Here is a 24,372-nt window from a genome sequence, read left to right on the forward strand (position 1 = left end):
TTCTCTCATAGCAACACGGGTTCTTCGAAGTGAACGTCAATGGCGATGTGCACGGGACAAGGTGCAGACATTCCAGGTTAAAAGTACAATGCAAAAGGAGTAAACACGTTGCATTATACATGTGTCAAAAATGCATTTGGCTTCATGTCCCGCTTGTTATCTACAAAGTGGGTGCCAAACGTCTGCGGCGGCCGATATCAAAGTGGGACGTTGGCAGCACCGACAAGTATGTCAGCGAAGGAGAGTCACCAGAGACCCCCCCAACCCCTGTTAGTTTCGGGGAGGGGAGGAGCAGGAAGGGCCATTTTCTTTTTCTTTCTTTTTTTTTATTTTTTTGCCATCCCATCCAGGTTTTTATCACGGCGACCTAGTAAAAAAAACGTCAATTGAAGGCCCATTGTCTGTTTTCTGGAGTTCCCGTCTTCGCCACAAGGGGTCAGTATAAATCGTGCAGGTGAATCAAGAGTTCATTTTGGCAATTTTGACAGTACTCTGCGGTCCAGTCACCAAACAGAGAGAATTTAGATTAAATTACATTAGCGTTTATTAGTCTCACAGTGGAGAAATTTATATTTCACAACAGTTATAAAAGGAAGAGGAAAGGAAAAGAAGTACAAAGATACAATACGTACCTATGTCCTTTTCAGTATACAACATATGTATACAACAATAATGCGGACCCAAAATGTCTGAGAAGAACTTGCACTCGTTCGGCAATCCTTTAGTTTTTCCGGCATTGATGATAAAATAATAATCATAATAATGATACATTTCATTTATAAATGCCTTTCGAAACTCCCAAGGTCACTTTACAGTCACAGGTTAAGTTTTTTTGTGGGTGAGCAGCAGCAGTCACACTCAACCCGGAATAACTCAAATAGATGGAAAGCTAGCTAGCTAGCTAATAGATAGCTAGGTAGGTAGGTTGCTAAAAAGGTAGATAGTCCGGGATCTGGATAGATAGATAGCAAATAGATAGCCAGTTGACAGCATGCGTGCCCGTTTGCAAACACTTTCTCTACCTTCAAGATCTTCTCCTCGCACTCATTATCAGTACTTCATAATGTCTCTGCAGTGAGTTGACCAACATGACACCCCTGAAAATGCATCCCTTCTCAGGTGATCTCAATTCCAGAAACTAATAGAAATTTCTCTTTTATTATTTTTTTTTTTTTTGTGCTCTCTCCCTCTCTCTCTCTGCCCTCAGTTCCAGTGGCCGATAACAAAGACGTGTTTGTATGCATAATATGAACGCCTGGTAGGAAGCGCTGCCCCCAACCCACCTCTCCTTCACCCTTTGAGCACAGGTGGAGCAGGCCAGCATCGCTGGGACCAATTAGAGTAGAGCGCAGGTACATTAGCATGTTTGAATGGAGGGCCATGCTTGAATTGGTAGCGTGGTTTAAAAATACAAAGACATTGTTATATATGTGTCATATATATATATATATATATATATATATATATATATATATATATATATATATATATATATATATATATATATATATATATAAATTGCGCAAATCCGGTTTAGTCACCGTTAGGAGTGTCGGTACAGCTTTGTCTCCACCAGAGGGCAGAGCTCAATCGTGTTCAATTGGAAAGGAAGGTCGGCTGCAATGTTTCAGAATAATTGCGATTCCGATGTTATAATTTGGGAGTCAAAGTATTTTCTGATTGATGCATGTAATTTTATATATAAATTATCTACATTGATTGGATAGTGCAAATATCACGTTTTAAAAAGATGGAATCATCTTTTTTGAATTATATCATACAGGAAAATAAATTCCAAGACTCAGTTGTACGTTTTGCAGCATCTAAAAAGCTGTCATTCTTGGCGACCATCTTTTTTTATTTTAATTATTCTTTTTTTTTTACTTGCAACTTGCATCCCCTCTAACGTTCCACAAGATGGCGGTGCTTGCACACTAGACCTCGCGACAGTACCTCGTTTCAAACGAGCACGATATATGTACTGCATGTATATATATATTATTAGTTATATATTCGTTACAGCTTTAGCTGTTGTTAAAGTGCTATATAAATCAATATGTATTGCATTGTATATATATATAGTCACAACAACGTGTGTTCAGGCACACCGGAAGTCGTGTCCAACACCCCATCCCCAGTCGTGACTCTCCAACCGCATTTAACGCATGGCAACGAATCACGTGACTCGTAGTATGTATGTGTTAATCTCGGATTTAAAACCAAGAGATTAGTTGTTCAAACCACCACCTTGGTCTAATTATCCAACCACTAAGAACCAACTAATTACTCCTATCGTTTGATGGCAATGTATCAATCAAAATGTTTTCATATATTTGGATTCAGTTACTGTTTTAAATAAGTGTTTGTGCCTCCTAATTCTTTGCAGGTGTCTTTTGGGGAAGGGGCGGAGTCACAACCTCTGTCGTCACTCAGCTGGTAGTCACATGCTCCGGCGGACCAATTGGGTTTCCGAGGAGAGCCTATCGAGACCCCCGCAAAGTGAAGACGTATCGAGGATATCGCTCTGCAGCCAGCACACACTCGAACCCAAACCGTGCGTTCTCATCCGTATTATTAATTATTATTAATTTTCAAACACTGAGCCGTCTCTGCCGTCTGCCAGCATGTCTGTAGCGGGCCTCAAAAAGCAATTCCACAAAGCCACTCAGGTAAGTGGAGACGTCCTCTGGAATGTCGCGCTGTTTTGAATTACGTTTTATAAAAAATGTATTTTGATTTATTATTGATGTGTATGTGAGGGTGTGGTGATGGGGTTGCTGATGCTGCAGCAGCACCTCACCTCGAGTGGTTTGTTTCATTGGAATTTCCAACCTTTCCGACGCATAACAGCCTTCCATCCTACCCTTCAGATGACATTCTGCGTCACGTGACGTGGCTAGGCGCGTAGAGGCAGCCGGTTAATGTCGTCCCCCCCCCCCCCCTTGTTTTTATTAGGGTGCACGCGCAAACGCACACACACACACACACACACTCACTCTCCACGATGGAGGTGTTATGCAATCGTTAAGTGCGACTGGCCGGAAATCCTCTCCTCTCCGCTGCGGCACGACATGACCTGAGCGCCCCCTAAGCATTTTTGGCGTGGGACACTTAATTAGGTACACCTAAGAGTAATTAATCGTATTTGCGTGGAATCCAACGCAGATCATCTTTACCCACATATGCCTCAACCCCTCCCGCACCCTTTCATTCCTTTGGCCCGTGGAGACAAAAAAAATCTTGACGCCATCGCTGTAACATAGCGAAATAGAACCTGAATAATGAATCCGTTTTTGTCACAAGATTTCATTCTGTTATTCTTATATACCGTGGCCACTAGGGGCAGTATAATAGAGATAGATTACACCACTGGTGTCAAAGTCAAGGGCCAAATCTGGCCCGCGAAAGCAAATCAAAGTTGTGAAGTTACATGATGCTTGCTATTCTCAACCAAAATTTCAAATTGTCGCATCTCAACCACAATAACAGTCATTATTTTTTTGCATCAAATTTGAAAACTATTCATTAACTCATTCACAAATTTATTACGAATGTGTTTTTTTCTTTTTCCACAAGGGGGCATCATTTCTCTTTTTTCCATGTTAGTGCTTTGTTCCAGCTTCAGCTGTTGTTAAAGCGCTATATTAACCATTATATTAACCATTGCATTTTGGACAGCTGCCCCCCTTTCAAGCTTATATAACTCCAGACCCATATCATTTAGGAATTAACTTTTTTTCTGATGAAAGAAGAGAGTCTAAGGTTTCTAACTCTGTATTGAGTGTTTATTTAGGAACGCTAGGAATTTATATGGTCCATCTAGGTGTTTTGCTTCACCGTCTTTGTTCAATTACCCTGTCCTCACTTCTGTGATGTCGATGCTGGATGATTTAGTCCACCGGTGGTGTTTTTTCTTTGTGAGTTAGTATTCAATTAGTGGACTTCTGAAGAAGAAAGTTAATGTGGTTCATCATTAGTTTAGTTTGACAGGAAACATCTCATTTTTCTGCAATTTAACCTTTACAGAATGTCTAAAACTTCCACTTATCACCTTGATTCAATTTAGCTGTTTGCCGACATGTCATAATGTAACATTTCATCACTTCCTTGACAACGATGTTCAAAAACACAACGACCACGACGACACTTGCCAAAGGTCAGACCTTAATTTGCAAAATTGCGATCTTGTTAGCGCTCTTGTCTGCTTGTGAGTCATTTGTGTTGTTGTTTATTCCTCACTGAGAGGCTTGTGTAAATCATTTCAACCCAATAGCACAAAACAATGTTACTGGAAGCGGTTGAATGATGTGATCTGTTCAATAGATAGGTAAAAAAAACCAACAAAAAAACGATGCAATTGTGAATTTATTCGTCATCGGCTCCTTTCACCACGCTGGACCCAGGTCAAGTGATTGGAGTTTGATTGTTTGATTGTCGTCCATTGGCGGCGCTTCTGGTGTGAGTGTGTGTGTGTGTGTGTGTGGGTGTGTGTTTGTGAAAATGACCTTGTGCGCCCGGCTGTAATTGTATGAGGCGCTGAGTTTCAGCAATATCCTCTTTTATTCCCAGTCACACATTCACCGTCGGAAATCTTTATTCGTAATTCTACCGGGAAAACCTTTAATCATGATCTGACAATTATTCAAAAAGTGATACATTAGGAATAGAAAAATCCCCAAATCACTCGTTAAATGTCAAGACAAAGAGCATTTGTAATGAGAGAGGTTTTGATGTGATGGGTTAATTCCTAATTCGGCCTCGTCCATGTTAAGTGAGGGGTGTGCACACTAACGCAACTTCTCATCTCATCTCATTTTCCGTACCGCTTATTCCTCATTAGGGTCGCGGGGGTTGCTGGAGCCTATCTCAGCTGTCTTCGGGCACGAGGCGGGGGACACCCTGAATTGGTTGCCAGCCAATCGCAGGGCACACAAAGACATACAACAGTCACTCTCACACTCACACCTAGGGGCAATTTGGAGTGGTCAATCTGCCTGCCATGCATGTTTTTGGAGTGTGGGAGGAAACCGGAGGACCCGGAGAAAACCCACGCGGGTCCGGGAAGAACATGCAAACTCCACACAGGGAGGCCGGACCGGGACGCGAACCGGCGACCTCTGCACTGTGAAGCCAGTGTGCTAACCACTCGATTACCGGGCCGCCCCACTAACGCAACTTGTCCTGGTTATTTTATTTTACTTCCCCTCTTTCATATACACCCCCGTCTCTCATGGTCATTTTCTGTTTGTCTAGCAATTTAGCTATTTAGCAATTTGCCTATCGAGCTATTGAGCTAGCGAGCAATCGAGCTCGTGAGCATTCTATCTAGCGAGCCATGTAGCGAGCAATCTAGCCATATAGCGAGCAAACTAGCCATCTAGCGTGCAATCTAGACACCTAGTGAGCAACCTAGCTAGCGAGCAATCTAGCCATCTAGCGAGCAATCTAGCCATCTAGCATGCAATCTCGCCACCTAGCGAGCAATTTAGCCAGCTAGTGAGCAATCTAGCCAGCTAGTGAGCAATCTAGCTAGCTAGCAAGCAATCTAGCCAGCTAGTGAGCAATCTAGCGATCAATCTAGCCACCTAGCGATCATTCTAGCCACCTCGCGAGCAATTTAGCAAGCTAGCGAGCACTCTATCCATTGCTATCAGCTAGCTTTATTCCATTTGTCATCTATCTAGCCATGGATCTGCCCAGTGAACCCGAATAAGGCTGAAGATTCTTTCTGCACCTCCCAGTTCTCCTGCCTTGGCCTTGTAATCTGAAACACACACACACACACACACACACACACACACACACATGCACACGTGCGTACATACACACGGGGGACCGGTCTGTGATGGTCAAGAGATGAAGTAATACGTCGGCAGGCTTAGGCGGATCAGATGCATATCTGCACTCATGGCTCATTACTCCCTTGCCGTCTAACATCATCTGACTTGAGACGGCGTTTTGACCCCTATTAATAGTAGTGATGATTGATTAGTAGCGATGCTTCATTTGTACTTTATTGCATGTTGGCTAATCAAATGGAACGTCCGGCTTGGTCTTTGCCATTCAGGTTGTTTTGCCTTGGTGGACAGCAGCAATATTTGGTCATCATCATTTCATAACTTTGACATGATAATTATCAAAGTTCAATCCTCAAACATGAGGGCTCAGTGGAGGGGTGTGGCCCGGCGGAACTGCAATTGGGCCATCTGCGCCACTGTGGGGGGGTGTACAGTTCACCTCAAGTGTGAGAAGAGCATTTTCACTCATCTCTTATCCAAACTCGCCTCCATTGAAAGATAACTCATTCACTGCCTGGCGATGTGCAATAACGTGTCCACTCCAGTGCCAGGGTTTTTGTCATTTTCACTCAAATTGCAAGACCCACAGAATATTGAGATTTAGGACTACAGAAACTTAGCGTAAGAAACCTTGCACTCTCTTCTTTCATCAGAGAAAGAGTTAATTGCTAAGCTATATCGGTCTGGAGTTATCTGAGCTTGAAATAGGGGGCAACTGTACAAAATACACTAGAATACATATTGATTTATTTAGTGCTTTAACAACAGCTGAAGCTGTAACAGAGCGTTAACGTACAAAAAAAGCTGCCCGCTCGTGGAAAGGAAAAACATTGCCAAAGGTTTGACCAGCGCTTTATCAGCACCCCCCACGAGAAAAACCAAAACCCAAACAAATTTGGGAATGCCGCTCAGACTAAAATGAAAATAACATTCTTGTTATTGAAACAAAAGCTAAAAATGTTTACTGAATCTAGATTCGATGGCCGCCAATGGTCTTCGCTATTGACGTATAAGGCCGCGCCCGTAACCCTAACGAAGACAAATTCTGTGGAAAATTGTGACGAATGAATGTTTCTGAACTTTTTATGATCTATCCATGCTTCCCCCCCACCCACGCATCTTGCCGTCTAACGCGGAAATTGGCTTACGCCTCACCAGGCGGGTAGGGGGGGGGCAGATGGCCCGTCCGAAAAACTGCTGCACTGACCTTAGCCACCGCGCGTCTGCTAGTCGCTAACTAGCTTGGTAGCTTTGCGTTAAGTCACGTGAGCAGATTTAAGCCAGGCAAATGATGTCTCTTTTTCTCTCTTGGGGACTGAAGGACATCACAGTCATTTTGAAAATGAAGCGTGCTAACAAATATGTGTGAAAGCTTCTTGTTTTGGAGCGATTGGTTTCCTCGTTGCAAAGCAGATGTTGCTCGCCGAGAAAACTCCTGACTTCCCTCTAATGTGTGTGTGAGTGTGTGTTTTTGCATTGAGCGATAGTTTTTCAGCGCAGTGTGCAACTGTAATCCTTTATTTTCCTCGGCGGAATATGGTGTGTGTGTCGAATATTGTGTGAGCGGCATGCTAATACACAATCATTCTCTGGGAGTGTGTGTGTGTGCGTGTGTGTGTGCGTGTGCGTGTGCGTGTGCGCGTGCGCGTGTGCGTGTGCGCGTGTGCGTGTGCGTGTGCGTGTCCACGGTTGCTGAAAGATGGCATCGCTTGAAGCCTTACATTCATCCATTAAGAGTGATTGTGAGTGGAAGTGGAATAGCAGAAAGGTAAATGGGTGTTTGGGGGGGGCAGATTGCAAGTGGGTGACTCACGACGCTTGGATGCTCGGCGAGGAGCACTGCGGTACAGAGAAAAGTCCATCTAGCTGGGAGGAGAGCAGATGGAGGTAGGACAAGAGGGGGAGGCGATGAAGGGGCGGGGGGGTCAGGAAGGAGCGAAGGGGGTGGTTCCTGAGGCGAAATAAAAAAAAAATACATTTTCTCATGCCAAACCAAAACGAGATACTTTGTGTCTTTTTTTTTTTTTTTTTGGTGTGTCCACCCATGACAGACATGACCATTAGTCTTCTGTGAGTTACATTTTAACCAAAAAAAATGAAAGTCATTTCTATTTTTTGTACAGCTCAGTTTTTGAAATGAGCATTGCAAAGCAAAATGGCCGACTTTGCATTCCTTTTCTGGGATTTGCTCTTCAGATGTGGTTTTTTTTTTCAGAGTCTACGTATGTCAGGAATTGTGTATTCAGTGAAACACTCATCTGGATATACATTTTGAATGAAAAGCTGATGTTGCTCCGCACCCGCATGAGCCACTTGCACTGAAAATTTTCACTCCTCTCACTTCAGTTTTTCCTTTTGCGATCGTCCAAATATTTTAGCTAATTCATTGCCAGACGATGTGCAAAAATGTATCCACTCCGGTGCCAGGGCTTTTGTCAGTTTCACTCAAATTGCAGGACCCACAGAATATTGACTTTTAGGACTACATAAACATTCAATGCAGCGTAAGAACCCTCAGACTCCTTCATCAGAAAAAAAGGTAATTCCTAAATTATATGGGTCTGGAGTTATATGAGCTTGAAATGGGGGCGGCTGTCCAAAATACAATGCAATAGCTGAAACTAGAACAAAGCGCTAACATGGAAAAAGGGATATATATATATATATATATATATATATATATATATATATATATATATATATATATATATATCTTCTTTCTTTTCCTTTCGGCTTTTCTTTTCCTTTCGGCTTTTCCCCTCAGGGGTCGCCACAGCGAATCAATGTCCTCCATCTATCCCGGTTTTGTGCATCCTCTTCCCTCACACCAGCTACCTTCATGTCCTCTTTGACCACATCCATAAACCTCCTCTTCGGTCTTCCTCTCGGTCTCCAGCATCCTTCTCCCGATATAGTCACTCTCTCTCCTCTGGACATGTCCAAACCATCTCAGTCTGGCCTCTGTGACTTTCTCTCCAAAGCCTCTAATATGAGTTGTCCCTCTAATGTACTCATTCCTGATCCTATCCAACCTGGTCACTCCCAAAGAAAACCTCAACATCTTCAGCTCTGCTACCTCCAGCTCTGCTTCCTGTCTTTTCTTGAGCGGCACTGTCTCCAGTCCAAACATCATGGCTGGTCTGACCACTGTTTTATACACTTTTCCTTTCATCCTAGCTGAAACCCTTCTATCACACATCACACCTGACATTTTTCTCCAGCCGCTCCAGCCTGCCTGGACATGCTTCTTCACCTCTTTTCCACACTCTCCATTGCTCTGGACAGTTGACCCCAAGTACTTAAAATCCTCCACCTTCTTTATCTCTTCTCCCTGTAGCATGACTCTTGCACTTGGATTCCTCTCATTCACACACACACACACACACACACACACACACACACACACACACACACACACACACACACACACACACACACACACACACACACACACATATATATATACTATATAAAATCGACAGCTATTTTTTTTTTTTTTTTTTTTTTTTTTTTTACAATTTAGCTTCACTCATCCGTGCCGTATAGAAGACTGAAATGGCCAAAATGACCCTTCAAGTGGCCCACCTCAATTCTGCCCAAACACACCCGCAAGGTCTCGAAGCCGTAAACGCCGCGCGTGCATAATCGCATCTCGCCATTTACGGCGGTGCCCTTCAACCAAGCCAATCAAGAGGACCGAATGACACCAGCGACCTCAGGTTGTCGGTGGCAACTTTTCAATGCATGGCGGTCAACCTCCACACCCTTGCGAGGTCATTTTCAGTCAATAGAAAGTAGCAAAACACCCCCCCTGCTGAGATGGATTATATAATGTCTGCATTTTGACCAGTCATCACGTCGTGCATCTGTCGAGCCTTTTTTTTTTGTTGTTTTCATCAGAATGGAGACGGAATACGAGGAGCGGTTATTGAGAGCTGTGGGGCAAAACAGATAAAAGAAATACAATAAGACACCATGTTGAGGTATGGAAGTATCTTGGAGAGGTGGCGGTGGTGTTCCTGACTGGGTTATTCAACAAGATCTTAGATGGTGAACAGATGCCTGAAGAATGGAGACAAAGTGTACTCGTGCCCATTTTTAAGAACAAAGGAGATGTGCAGAGTTGTACTAACTACAGAGGAATAAAGTTGATGAGCCATACAATGAAACTCTGGGAAAGAGTAGTTGAAGCTAGACTAAGAGCAGAAGTGAACATTTGTGAGCAGCAGTATGGCTTCATGCCAAAAAAAGAGTCAGACAGATGCAGTGCTTGCTTTAAGAATGCTGATAGAGAAGTCCAGAGAAGGTCAGAAGGAATTGCATTGTGTCTTTGTAGATCTGGAGAAAGCGTATGACAGGGTGCCCAGAGAAGAGCTGTGGCATTGCATGAGGAAATCTGGAGTGACGGAAAAGTATGTCAGAGCGGTGCAAGACATGTATCATGACTGTAGGACAGTTGTGAGGTGTGCTGTCGGAGCGGCTGGAGAAAAATGTCAGGTGTAATGTGTGATAGAAGGGTTTCAGCTAGGATGAAAGGAAAAGTGTATAAAACCGTGGTGAGACTAGCCATGATGTTTGGACTGGAGACAGTGCCGCTCAAGAAAAGACAGGTAGCAGAGCTGACGATGTCGAGGTTTTCTTTCTGAGTGACCAGGTTGGATAGGATCAGGAATGAGTACATTAGAGGGACAACTCATATTAGAGGCTTTGCAGAGAAAGTCAGAGAGGCCAGAATGAAATGGTTTGGATATGTCCAGAGGAAAGAGAGTGACTACATCGTGGGAAGGATGCTGAGCCTTGAACTGCCAGGCAGGAGACCGAGAGGAAGACCGAAGAGGAGGTTTATGGATGTGGTCAAAGAGGAAATGAAGGGAGCTGGTGTGAGAGAAGAGGATGCACAAAACCGGCTTAGATGAAGGACACTGATTCGCTGTGGCGACCCGTGAAGGGAAAAGCCGAAAAGGAAAAGAAGAAGAGGAATAAGACTCCATGTTGAGTAGCAAGGCGAGTTATAGTCGTTAATTAAGGAAACAAAATTGAACCCAAACACGCACCCCAAAAACATTGCCTCAAGCTTCAAAATTGCTTCTCTCTGCAGACGTGCGGACACCTCGAAATTTTCCGTGCACTGAATAAAACATCCGCCATGGCCTGAATACTGATGCAGCGAGACAGAGGAAGGAGGAGGACAGCAGCAGAGAAAGGCACATCTTCACTTCCTCATCACTCTGCAAACATAAAATACATGATGTGAGCGCACCAAACTCCCCATTGCTAAAAATAGGCTCGTTACAAACAAAATCCCTCTGTAATTAACTCATTCACTGTCAGACGTGTAAAAATAGTCAGAATAATACATTTCATTTATAATGTGTGTGTGTGTGTGTGTGTGTGTGTGTGTGTGTGTGTGTGTGTGTGTGTGTGTGTGTGTGTGTGTGTGTGTGTGTGTGTGTGTGTGTGTGTGTGTGTGTGTGTGTGTGTGTGTGGCAGTGTGTGTGTGTGTGTGTGTGTGTGCTCGTGCGTGCGAGTGCACATATATATATATATATATATATATATATATATATATATATATATATATATATATATATATATATATATATATATATATATTGTGTGTGTGTGTTTCTGTTGTGTCTTATTGACAAATTATGTATAATTAACCAGTTATTTAATAAAGTCATAAACTGTTGTGATATTAAGATCCAAATAAAAGCACATTTTATATTCCATTAATATATTATGCATGTGTCAAGTAGTTTTGCATTTACAGTAAATAAAAAAAATAATATTTGAGGAAATGTTACATATATTTCTATTAGTGTGACAAATCACGGAGGACCTGAGATATTAAAATAAAGTTCTGCCCTTTGTTGCTTGTTCCCTCATTCGTTTTTCTGTGGAGGCAACCTCTTTTTGCACTTTTTGAAAGTTAAAAAAACAAATCATGATGGCATTTGTTCTGCCACGTGCCCACCGTGACCGTCCCCTCCCCCAGCACCCAGCAGTCCTCAGACTGGATGATTCCGACCGGGATTATTCCTCCATTAATCCCAACGCGGTGATTTTGCATCCTATTGACTGCGAATCCGCGAGGCCTTAATCTTTGCAAAACGTGCGCCCGTGACTGCGACCCCCTCCGTTATGTGTCCGACAGATTGCATCCAAATTGAAGCCCAATCATAACTTAAATTCATTAAATTGATTAGCTCATTTCATGACGTTAATTTTTCTCACCCCATGAGGGCGACATTGGTCAAAATGGTGACCCGCTTCTGAATCCATGATACAAAGCCAACCTCAAGCACACAAAAATACTGCAAGGGCGTTTTTATATTTGCCTCTTATCAGGTCACTAAACTACAGGATGCATCGCTTTTTATTATTTTCCCGAAAGACCGTTGCGGTGTGATCGAACCTCCGCAGAGAAGAAGAATCTGTTTTTCTTGTCTTTATTGATCTGGGGATGAGGGTACGGTTGCGTGATGTCCTCCGGTGCGCCTGACTGCATGGTTTTCTTGAAGATCATTTATCCTCATCGGTCGTGATAATGAATCTTTCTCGCAGGTCTAAACGCCATCTTGGCGGCTTGTTTCTGCTCGGAAGTCGCAGTCAACACACCTTGCTCGGTTTATTTTCATCTTGCCGGCTGGCCCGGGCGTCTATTTGCATCGCGACTGTCATGTTAAATAATGTAAAGAGACAATCGCCGCCGTCGCTCGCGTGGACTTTTATGCACTGAAAAGTCCCCACATGATGGACAGCTGTCTATTTATTTACTCAACCAAATATCAGACACAGAATATATTTTTTTGTGTTTAGGATATGACAGATTTGTGGTTCCCAAATGTATATACAGTAAAGTCTCGTTATATCGATATTCAAGGGAGTCCGAAAAATATCGATATAACCGGGACTATCGATATATCCGACCCTGTTTGCATGTAATTTTCTCCGTGCGTGCATAGAAATAGTATCGATATAACTGGGACTATGGATATATCCAGAATCAGAATCAGAATCATCTTTATTGCCAAGTATGTAGAACACACAAGGAATTTGTTTCCGGTAGAACACGCTGCACTAGTATCGTTGTCAAAAAAAACTGCTAAGTGGCACTATACAGTTCCATTTTGGCTACTGTTGAAAGAGTTCAAAGAGTTAATGGCTTGGGGGAAGAAGCTGTTTAAATGTCTGCTGGATTTGGTGCGCATGGATCGGTAGCGCCTGCCTGAGGGGAGTAGCTGGAAAAGGTGGTGGGCAGGGTGCGGAGGGTCCAGTAGGATTTTCCGCGCCCTAGTTTGGATTCTTGCAGTGTGCAAGTCCTCGAGAGTGGGTAGGGCGGTGCCAATGATTTTTTCCGCCGTCCTAACTGTCCGTTGAAGTCGGATTTTGTCCATTTTTGTGGCGGCCCCGAACCAAACGGTGATGGAAGAACACAGGATGGATTCGATGACAATATCGATATAATGAGACTTTACTGTATTTACAATTAAAATCATCATTATTCTCGCCATTGTGCGTCCCATCCACTCAAACTAGCACATTTTATGGACTCGAAAGTCCCCACATGATGGACAGCTGTCCATTTATTGACTCAATCGAATATCAGAAATGCAGAATACTATATGTTTTTGTCTTTAGGATATAAAAGCTGATTTGTGGTCCCCAAATGTACCTATTTACAAATAAAATCTTCCGTCTCGCCATTCTGCTTCCCAGCCACTCAAACAAGCACATTTTATGCACTCAAAAGTCACCACATGTTTATTTACTTAACCAAGTATCAGACATGCAGAATATATATTTTTTCTCTTTAATATATGACAGAAGATTGGTTCCCAAATGTATATATGTGCAATTAACAGTAGCCAAAATGGAACTGTATAGTGCCACTTAGCAGTTTTTTTGACGACGATACTAGTGCAGCGTGTTCTACCGGAAACCAATTCCTTGTGTGTTCTACATACTTGGCAATAAAGATGATTCTGATTCTGATTAAAATCTTCATCCTCACTCTCGCCATTGTGCTTCCCATCCACTCATACAAACACACATCGGGTGCCAGCTGGTTGCCTCCCCCCATCCCCGCCGACGTAGTGCCACGGGGACGCCGTTGCAGCGAGTGCTCGGCTCTAGGGCGTTGTTCTCACGACCGCCGTTACATAAGAGTAGGCTTTGGCGTCACGCCACAAACGTGCTGTAAGCGTGGGGCTTGGGGACACTGCGGTGGAAAATCATAGTGGTGTTGATTTTGATCATTTAAAAAAGATTGCCTTCAAATATGGTACAATAAGTCTGTAGTTTAACCCTTGTAATCCGATAAAATGATAAACTGTTCACTTTAATGACCATTGTCCCCGAAAGGGTTCAATGTGGGAAGGTTTTGCAATTGACTTTCTCACTATGAGTTGCGGGTGTTAACTCTGAGCTACTTTTCATCCTTTTATCGGAATCGGGCAACCAAAACCTCACCGGCTAACATTTGATATTGAAAACACTATGGCTTTTTTGACTTGTCAGGATGGATTAGCGTCATGTGAAAAACTGACTTCCTGTCCACGTGTTGTCGTTGGACTTGGGGATCTACAAAGGACAAATGGATTTCTCTTGATTCCATTCTTCTGCCCAAACCATATGTTAGATATGAGAGCATGGTGTATAGACAGCGAGTTTAACAATCTTCCAATAAAAAACACCAAGATGAGAATCCACCGTTGAGTATTTTTATGGTCTTTCTTGTAAAACTGCATACAAACAGAAAAACAATACAAATGTTGTACAGCTTCCAATTATACATATAAAATTACATTAATGTAACCGTCCTATTCTCTAGTCTAGCCCATTCAACATTTCTATGGTATTTGAAATGCTTAACTGGTGAAATATTGATGTAGGCTTATAAATAACTTGCACAAAAAAACAGTAAAATGTATAATGGTGTAAACGTACTTACAGATGGTGCCTGAACAAGTCAAAAGAAAGGGTGGATGTGATCACACCTCTCCACTGTTATATTTCAAAATGGCTACTCCACAACGTTTTGAGTGGTTTTAACTATTTCCACCACCGCGGGCACTGTGCTGCATTGTAATGCAATTACTAGGGGCAGAATAGTCTTGATGACTTAGTTTAGCCGCTAGGTACCAGTGCATGCTAGTATGCTAATCTGTTTTCCTTTCTGGATATGCATGGTTTCAATGTTTTTTTTATTATCATACAATGTCATTGTCATTCAAAACCTCAAAAGTTTTTTGAAGATAATTGGGAAGGACTGCCTGTTTTCTTCCGGCAGCCACCTCGTCCGTCAGCATAGCCTCGCTAATCACTCTTGTCATTTTTAATCGCCCTCTTCCACACCGTGCGTGTATTTAAAAGTAGGAAGCCTCCGATTAGCTCCGAGTGGGGCGGAGCAGGTTTGTGCGGCGTGCAGACTCACATTGGGAGCCATGTGAGTGAAGCCAATTTTTAGAAAATGGTCTTCAAAAATAAGGACAAAACCTGGAGTCACTCCTGAAATCTCTGAAAACCGTTAAAAATAATTTGAGTTAAAAATGGATTTTTGTACAAAATAAGTTATTTTATAGGTATAAAAAAACTGGATAATAGACAATTTGACGTTTGATCATAGTCGGCAAAAATCAAGAACTGATTTTGAAATACTTCCTGTTTTTCTTCTTCTTTCAAATGTGCATTGTCCAACAAGACAGTATGTCGCATGCTAGTTGCCAAGGGTGGAATTACATTCAACCAAAATGAAGGATTAGACCATTCTTAACTCATTCACTGCCAGACAATGTGCAAAAATGTGTCCACTCCAATGCCAGGGTTTTTGTCATTGTCACTTGAATTCTAGGACCCACAGAATATTGAGTTTTAGGCCAACAAACACTGAAGGCAGCGTTAGAAACCTCAGCTTCTTTCATCAGAAAAAGAGAGTTAATTCCTAAATTATATGCGTCTGGAGTTATCTGAGCTTGAAATGTGGGCCGCTGTCCAAAATACAATGCAATACATATAAAAAAAATAAAAAAACAAAACCTGAATGAATTTGTGTTTTCATGCTTGGGTGCCAATAAAGCGCTGGCCATGGCCTCTGGTTATTTTTTTTATTTTCCACAAGGGGGTAGCGTTTCCCTTTGGTCCATGTAACGCTTTGTTCCAGCTTCAACTGTTGTTAAAGCGCTATATTAATCAATATATATGTACTGCATTGTATTTTGGACAGCCGCCCTTATTTCAAACTCATATAACTCCAGTCCCATATAATTTAGGAATTAACTCTTTTTTTTCTGATGAAAAAAGAGAATCTAATGTTGCATAAAATGTTTATGTAGTCCTATCAATCAATATTCTGTGGGTTCTGGAATTTAAGTGATAATGATAAAAACCCTGGCACTGGAGCAAACACATTTTGGCACATGTCTGGCAGTGAATGAGTTAATAGTTGTTTTTGTTGAGCTCTCATCTGTAAACCTTGTGTTAAATCACGATCACAATATCTTCCTGATTACCAGACGGGATAATGAGGCCTTTCTTTGTTTGTCAGAGTCTTCAACCGCTCTCAGTCGCCACATTGCGCTCCGTCGCTTGTTGTCAAGCTACTTCTCATTAGAGCCGTCCATACGTGCCGTGCCCCCTTTTCTTAAAATCTGATATTGGGCATCTTGAGTGGGTGATTTGCAGAGTGGCTAGTGTCCCTCGAGTCTTTCCACCAAGTGACAATATGGCGATGATCGTGCGTACCTGACGAGCTAGCCCGGCAAGGGGCAGATAACAGTCTCCACGGCAACCAGCGTGGATGGTAGAAGTCGTCGTGATGCGCCAACGGCTGGAGTGTGTTTTGCTGAAGTGACTCATAGAGCAGACAAATCCTCAGGAAGTCTTACGCCGCGCGAACGGCCGTCACAGCCTTGACATGATGACCTCGCCATCCATTCTCCGCGCTGCACAAATTATTTTCTTTCCTCATGCACGCCTCCCTTCCCTCCAGCCACTTCATTAGGTACACTTTATAAAACGCTGCCTTTGGCGAATTAAGTGCTCGTTTCTCATTGTGGTCTCATTATGCATATTTTGACCCGTTTGCTGATATGACTAAAATCATTCAAAATAATCTAAAATGCATTTTTGTCTCGATAGTAAGTGATCTTTCAATCACCCATGGCAATGTTACTGAATCTTCTGAGGGCAGTGTCAGTGTCAGTGTGTGTGCGCGTGTTAGTATGACTAGTCTTGTGAGGACCACTAACATTTTATACCATACATAGTGAGGACATTTTTGACAAGTGAGGACCTTTTGGCCGTTCCTCACAAGTATTTTTATTCTAAAGGCTTCTAGAGGGTCTATATATGCATCTGTTAAAGTTTCAGAGCGGTCCTCACAAATTCACCCAAAAAGATTTTTTTGGTATGTATTTTCATTTCACTTGGATACACAACTTTTTTACTCACTCTGTGTGTGTGTGTGTGTGTGTGTGTGTGTGTGTGTGTGTGTGTGTGTGTGTGTGTGTGTGTGTGTGTGTGTGTGTGTGTGTGTGTGTGTGTGTGTGTGCGTGCGTGCGTGCGTGCGTGCGTGCGTGCGTGCGTGCGTGCGTGCGTGCGTGCGTGCGTGCGTGCGGTTAATGAGAGGAAAACATTCATACCACAAAAAGTAAAACGATAATATAACCAAATTTACCACGGCGGTGAGGACTTTGAATGTACCCATTCAGAAACCTAATTCCTGCTGTTATTTCAATTTTAAGCCTACTTTTTATTTCTTTGTTTTTAAAGAAGTTGAAGTGGGAAATGGGGTGACATTTAGTGTTCAAATGAAACACTAGTTCTTCTCTAAACTTATCAGCAACAGTCGTCCTCACTCCTTATCCGCAGTTATCCGGAACTCACAAAAACATTGAAACAGGAATGTGTGTGTGTGTGTGTGTGTGTGTGTGTGTGTGTGTGTGTGTGTGTGTGTGTGTGTGTGTGTGTGTGTGTGTGTGTGTGTGTGTGTGTGTGTGTGCGTGCGTGTGCGTGCGTGTGTGTGCGTGCGTGTGCGTGCGTGCGTGCGTGCGTGCGTGCGTGTGTGTGTGTGTGCGTGTGTGCGTGTGAGATCATGTCAGAGAAGAAATTCACATTTCACAACTAATCTGCCCTCGCCTTAAATCTTATTTTTAAGACAGACTTTACCCCCCCCCCCATCTGTTGGCATGAACTGAATGGGGAAAAATAATGTTGATGACATCATCATACTACACTGTGCCGTTTAGTGAAAGTTTACAAGACCACCAAATTAACGTTCCCATGACGGCAGTTGCGCTACTAGTACAAAATACGTACTGTAAGTGCATAACCTCCTTGGCTATGTTTGCATGTTTCTTTCTTCAGAAAGTGAGTGAGAAAGTGGGCGGAGCCGAGGGAACCAAGCTCGATGAGGACTTCACCGAAATGGAAAAGGTGAGACGGAATGCCGTCAATCAAATGCATCAACATGACGTGTTTCCCCCAAAAATGAAAATGATGATGGCAATTTTGTGGTGCTTTCTTTCTCACTTGCGCAGAGGGTGGACACAACCACCCGGGCGGTCATCGATATCATGACCAAGACCACCGAATATCTGCAGCCCAATCCAGGTGAGCGAGCCTCTCATCCTTAGTTTCTTTTTATCATTCCAGTTTAGTGTTTTGTGGCATTAAAAAAATTCAAACTTAAATCTTCCTTTTTTTGTGCCGTCGTGGCTAAAATCACCCCAAATGTCCATTTAAAACCAGAAGGGCAGATTTCATTTTCATGTCCGTCAGGCATAACCGGTTGAGAATTTTTTTGTGGGTCTACTCATGATAGACACGTTGGCTTAAATGTCATGTCAAAAAGTGAAACTGCTGAATTGTTCACAGGAACGTGTTTGCAACGATCGATCGGTTTGAGATGACTTTTGAGATGACTTTTTCCTCAGCCGTTCTTCCATTCTCAAGTTGTAAAATTCTGGTTAAAATCCTACAAAATTACCCAGACAAGTCAGAACCATAAAACTGTTTGTTTGTTTGTTTGTTTGTTTGTTTGTATTTGTCTTTTTCATTTTTCCATATTATTGTTTTTATTTTTTTTGTTTTTGTTTTTTTTATTTTGTATTTTTAGTATTTTTTTTTTTATTTCTATTTTTATTTTTATTTTTTGTTTGTTTATTTTTTCTTTTTATTTTTTGTTTATTTATTTTGTGTTTATTTATTTTTTCTTTTTTTTTTTAATTATTTGTTTTTGGTAGTTGGTATTTGTTATTTGTATTTGTATTTTTCCCATTTATGTATTTATCTATTTTGTTGTTTTTCTATGTTTTATTTAGTATTTTTTAGTTTGTATTCATTTATTTTTGTTTATGTATTTGCTTATTTATGTATTTATTTATTTGTTGATTGGATTATATTTGTATTTTTCATTTTTTATTTTTTGAGATTATTTATTTTTAATGTTTTTATTTTTATTATTTTTTATTTGTAATGTCTTTATTTATATATTTATGTATTTATTTATTTCATTTGCAGCCACCAGAGCCAAGATGAGCATGATGAACTCCATGTCTCGCATGCGCGGTCAGGAGAAAGGACCCGGATACACCCAGACAGAAGCCATCCTCGGAGAGTCCATGCAGCGCTTTGGTCGAGAACTTGGCGAGGAGTCCAATTTTGGTGAGTGGTATATATATATATATATATAGATATAATGTAAGATGGCGCCCCCCTGTGTGGCTGCCTCCACAGCAGCTCTTTCCCTTTCTTGTCTACTTTTTCACTTCTTTACTTTTCCGTTTTTGTTTTGCCTAATCTCGTTCCATAAACCTACGGAGAGGAGATGGGCATCTTTTCTTTTGCTCATCGCCGTTATTTTTTACTTTTTCATCGCTCCTGTGAACGGGGAATCCACGCGCACGCGGAATCTCATTGTTTACAGTCGAGACCAGCTACTAGCGTGGCGGGCTAATAGCGGACTAGCGGCCGCCGCACCAGACATCCCCGATGAATTGAAGAGGAGGAAACGAGGATGTCGGGCCGGGAAAGATCGCCGCAAAAGAACGAGGAAATACCGACACGTTCTCCCGTCCGTCATCATGGGGAACGTGAGATCGCTCCCAAATAAAATGGACGAGCTGGCGGCGCTAACGCGACATCAGAGGGAGTACCGGGAAGCCAGCTTGCTACTCGTCACGGAGACATGGCTTTCGGCAATCACTCCGGACGCCCACGCAGAGTTGGAGGGCTTCCAACTCGTACGAGCGGACAGAAATGAAGGCAGCGGTAAGCAGAAAGGAGGGGGGATTGCTGTATTTGTGAATGACAAATGGTGCAATCCTGGGCACATCACGGTGAAGGAAAAACTTTGCACTCGGGACATCGAGCTGCTAGCCGTTAGCCTCCGGCCGCATTACCTGCCACGGGAATTCTCACACGTCATAGCCGTGACGACGTACATTCCCCCTACGGCAAATGGCGGCGCTGCCTCCGATGCCCTCATATCTGTTGTAAACAAGCTGCAAACCCAGTCCCCCAACGCCTTGTTTATTATCTCAGGGGACTTCAATCACATTTCCCTGAAATTCTCCCTCCCAACATTCACACAGTATGTAACTTGTGCCACCAGAGACAATAACATATTGGACCTATTTTATTCAAACGCCAAGGATGCATACAAACCCTCCCCCCTCCCCCCTCTCGGAAGAGCAGACCACAATATGGTTTATCTCCAGCCTGTGTACAAACCCCTTGTCCAGAGGCAACCAGCTGTGACCCGCACAATCAAAAGATGGTCCACAGAAGCTGAAGAAGCTCTGCGGGACTGTTTTGATTCAACCAGGTGGGAGCTCTTTACTGAGATTCATGGGGAAGACATTGACTCACTCACCAACACCATCACAGACTACATTAACTTTTGTGAACAAAACACCGTACCCACCAGGACTGTGCGGTGTTTTGCCAACAACAAACCATGGATTAATCCCGACATAAAAGTCCTCCTGAAGGAGAAGAAAAGGGCTTTTGTGTCGGGCAACAGAGAGGAACTGAAGGCCGTGCAGATCCAACTGAGGAGGAAGATCAGAGAGGGGAAGAAGGCCTACAGGATGAAAATGGAGGAGCAGCTGCAAGCCAGCAATGTCGCTGGTGTCTGGAAGGGCCTGAAAAACATCTCAGGCCACAAAAGCCCAGTGACATTGAACGAAAAAGACAAGGAGTGGGCAGATGAACTCAACCGCTTTTTCAATCGGTTTGACAAGACGCCAGCCGCCCCCGGCCCACCGTCAACTTCACCTGTAGCTGCACCTGCACCAACTCTCACTGTGGCCTTACCCTCCCTGCCCCCTCTCACGACCAGCTTTCCACAACCAACATCTGCCCTCCCAACCGTTGCCACACCCTCAGCCGCCACTCTGCCTCCTGGTTCCTGCCTGTCTGTCACAACTGCGCAGGTGAGGAACCAACTGAGGAGGATGCAGGTGAGGAAGGCAGCAGGTCCGGATGACATCAGTTCCCGACTCCTCAAGACCTGCTCCGACCAGCTGTGTGACATTGTCCAGCACTTGTTCAACCTGAGCCTGAAGCTGGGCAGAGTTCCACAGCTGTGGAAAACGTCATGCCTGGTCCCAGTGCCCAAGATTGCCAACCCCAAAGAGCTCAACAGCTACAGACCGGTGGCGCTGACGTCTCACCTGATGAAGACGCTGGAGAGACTCGTCCTCGCCCACCTGCGACCGCTGGCAAGCTCATCGCTGGACCCGCTGCAGTTTGCCTACCAGCCCAGCATCGGTGTGGAGGATGCCATCATCTACCTCCTCCATACGGCGTTGCTGCACCTGGAGAATGCTGGGAGCACGGTGAGGATCACATTCTTCGATTTCTCCAGTGCCTTCAACACCATCCAGCCAAGTCTACTGGGGGACAAGCTGCAGCATGCCGGAGTCGACCATCACCTCACATCCTGGATTACAGACTACCTCACAAACAGGCCACAGTACGTGAGGGTAAAGAACTGTGAGTCGGACAGGCTTCTCTGCAGCACCGGAGCGCCGCAGGGAACAGTCCTGGCTCCATTCCTCTTCACCCTCTACACCTCGGACTTCAACTACAACACCCCAACCTGCCACCTTCAGAAGTTCTCTGACGACTCAGCTATTGTCGGCCTCATTACAGAGGGAGACGATAGGGAGTACAGGGGACTGACAAAGGACTTTGTGGACTGGTGCCAGCAGAATCACCTCCAGATCAACACCGGCAAAACCAAGGAGCTGGTGGTGGACTTCTGCAGGAAACAATCCTCTCCTGCACCATTGAACATCCAGGGTTCGGACATTGAGAGGGTGACCTCCTACAAGTACCTGGGTGTTACTCTCAACAATAAACTGGACTGGACAACAAACACGGATGCCCTAATCAAAAAGGGACAGAGTCGCCTCTTCCTCCTCAGGAAACTGAGGTCTTTTGGAGTTCAGGGGTCACTCCTAAAGACTTTCTATGACTCTGTGGTGGCATCAGCCATCCACTATGGCATTGTCTGCTGGTCAGGCAGCATCACCACCCGGGACAGAAAAAGACTGGAGCGCTTTGTCAAGCGGGCCAGTTCTGTCGTGGGCTGCTCGCTGGACTCTCTAGAGGAGGTGGGCAACAGACGGACGCTAGCTAAACTAAAAGCTATGACGGACAGCCCCTCCCACCCCCTCCTGCCCATCCTGACAGCTCTGGGTAGCTCCTTTAGCCAGAGACTATTACACCCGCGCTGCAAGAAGGAGAGGTACCGCCGCTCGTTCCTACCGACTGCTGTCAGGCTTCACAATTCCCAATGATCACATGTGAAAAAAAAAAAAAAAAAACAACAACTGGACACTTGTAAATATGGGTTGTTGCAATATATCTAAATGCATTTCTTGATTCTGCACTATGTACAGTCTTGTTTATAGAACGGTTTTTGCACATCTACATTTGCACAGTATACAGTTGACATTTTTATTTTGTTATGCTTAGAATATCTTGTTTTCTATCCTTTCACTCCCACCCCAACCCCATCCCTCTTCAATTGCTGCTGTGGACTGCAAATTTCCCCATTGCGGGACGAATAAAGGTATTCTGATTCTGATTCTGATTCTGATATATATATATATATATATATATATATATATATATATATATATATATATATATATATATATATATATATATTTTTTTTTTTTTCACATGCGATAAATTATCTCAATTATGATGATACAAAGATGATACCTGGGAGCGAAACCACCATTTTATTTTTAAACTGTTCGAGAAGCTTTATTTTGATAATAATGGGATTTGCTGCCATCTTGTGGTAGAATTATGCTGCCATATTTTTTTTCTGTTGGTTTACACCACGAGCAATTGTCACCCTTTTTAATTGCCTACAGATATCACAAGATTTTTTTTTCCAACAAACAATTAGACGAAGCTATGGCCTAACTAAATGAAGCTCCCAATTCACTTAAGCATAGTTGCTAGACATGCAAGTTTTCATATTACGGCATATTAATAGCTTGGTACTGACAGATTCATATTTTCACTGTTTTTTATTTATTTTATGTTTTTTGAGAGGGTTTTTTGGGGGGTTTGTTTTGTTTTGTTTTTTTTTTTTTTAGAGATTTTTTTTCTCCCAAACCCCACGTGTTTTCTTTCCTTTTTTTCTTGAAAAGTGTGTACTGGTAGAATTTTTTTTTAGTTTCTAAAAAAAATAATCATAATAATCATAATATAAAACAATATTTGAAAGTTACCATTACGGTGCACTTCGTTCCCACTGAGGTTCACGCTGCTTTATGTTCCTCAGGCATGGCTCTGATTGACGCCGGGGAGTGCATGCGTGAGCTGGCCGAGGTTAAAGATGCTCTGGACATGGAAGTCAAGCAGAACTTCATCGACCCGCTGCAGAACCTTCACGAGAAAGACCTCAAGGAGATCCAGGTTGTGTTTCTTTTTTGATTATCTAGATCGTCAAGGATTTCCACACAACTGCTAAATGACTTTCGTGGTGTCTCACAGCATCACCTGAAGAAGATGGAAGGCCGGCGTCTGGATTTTGACTACAAGAAGAAGCGGCAGGGCAAAGTGACAGACGAAGAGCTCAAGCAAGCGCTGGAGAAGTTCGACGAGTCCAAGGACATCGCCGAGCTCAGCATGTTCAACCTGCTGGAGAGCGACGTAAGCGCCGGGCCGTAAAATTACAACTAAACCATGAACTCATTCACTGCCACACGATGTTCAAAAAAATGTGTCCACACCAGTGCCAGGGTTTTTGTCGTTTTCACTCAAATTGGAGGGCCCACAGAATATTGAGTTTTAAGAAAACATCAACATTCAATGCAGCGTAAGAAATTTTTGACCTTAAAGAGTTAATTTCTAAATTATATGGGTCTGGAGTAATATGAGCTTGAAATGGGGGCACCTGTACAAAATACAATTCAATACATTGATTTATTTAGCGCTTTAACAGCAGCTGAAGCTGGAACAAAGCGCTAACATGGACAAAAAGCAAATGCTGCCCCCACAAGGAAAGGGTAAAACATTGCCAGAGGTCTGACCAGCGCTT

At 43.2% G+C, this 24,372-nt stretch overlaps 1 protein-coding gene across 12 annotated transcripts in view; it reads left to right on the forward strand.

The window, feature by feature from the left end:
* Positions 1-2,474: 2,474 nt before the first annotated feature.
* Positions 2,475-24,372, forward strand: part of sh3gl2a (SH3 domain containing GRB2 like 2a, endophilin A1) — a 29,451-nt gene continuing 7,553 nt past the window's right edge. For 10 of the 12 annotated variants that reach the window (XM_089006863.1, XM_089006864.1, XM_089006866.1 and 7 more), the window contains exons 1-6: positions 2,475-2,669; positions 18,168-18,236; positions 18,341-18,413; positions 19,323-19,466; positions 23,614-23,747; positions 23,826-23,984. In XM_089006863.1, the coding sequence (XP_088862989.1) occupies positions 2,625-2,669; positions 18,168-18,236; positions 18,341-18,413; positions 19,323-19,466; positions 23,614-23,747; positions 23,826-23,984 (624 nt within the window). In that variant the 5' untranslated portion in view covers positions 2,475-2,624. Of the gene's footprint in view, positions 2,670-18,167; positions 18,237-18,340; positions 18,414-19,322; positions 19,467-19,509; positions 20,073-20,545; positions 22,872-23,613; positions 23,748-23,825; positions 23,985-24,372 lie in introns of those variants that run through there. The other 2 variants (XM_089006865.1, XM_089006861.1) reach the window with 2 other exon arrangements.

This window comes from Hippocampus bargibanti, linkage group LG10 (assembly GCF_051943395.1).
Source record: "Hippocampus bargibanti isolate YZ-2025 linkage group LG10, ASM5194339v1, whole genome shotgun sequence".
NCBI classification, from domain to species: Eukaryota; Metazoa; Chordata; class Actinopteri; order Syngnathiformes; family Syngnathidae; genus Hippocampus; species Hippocampus bargibanti.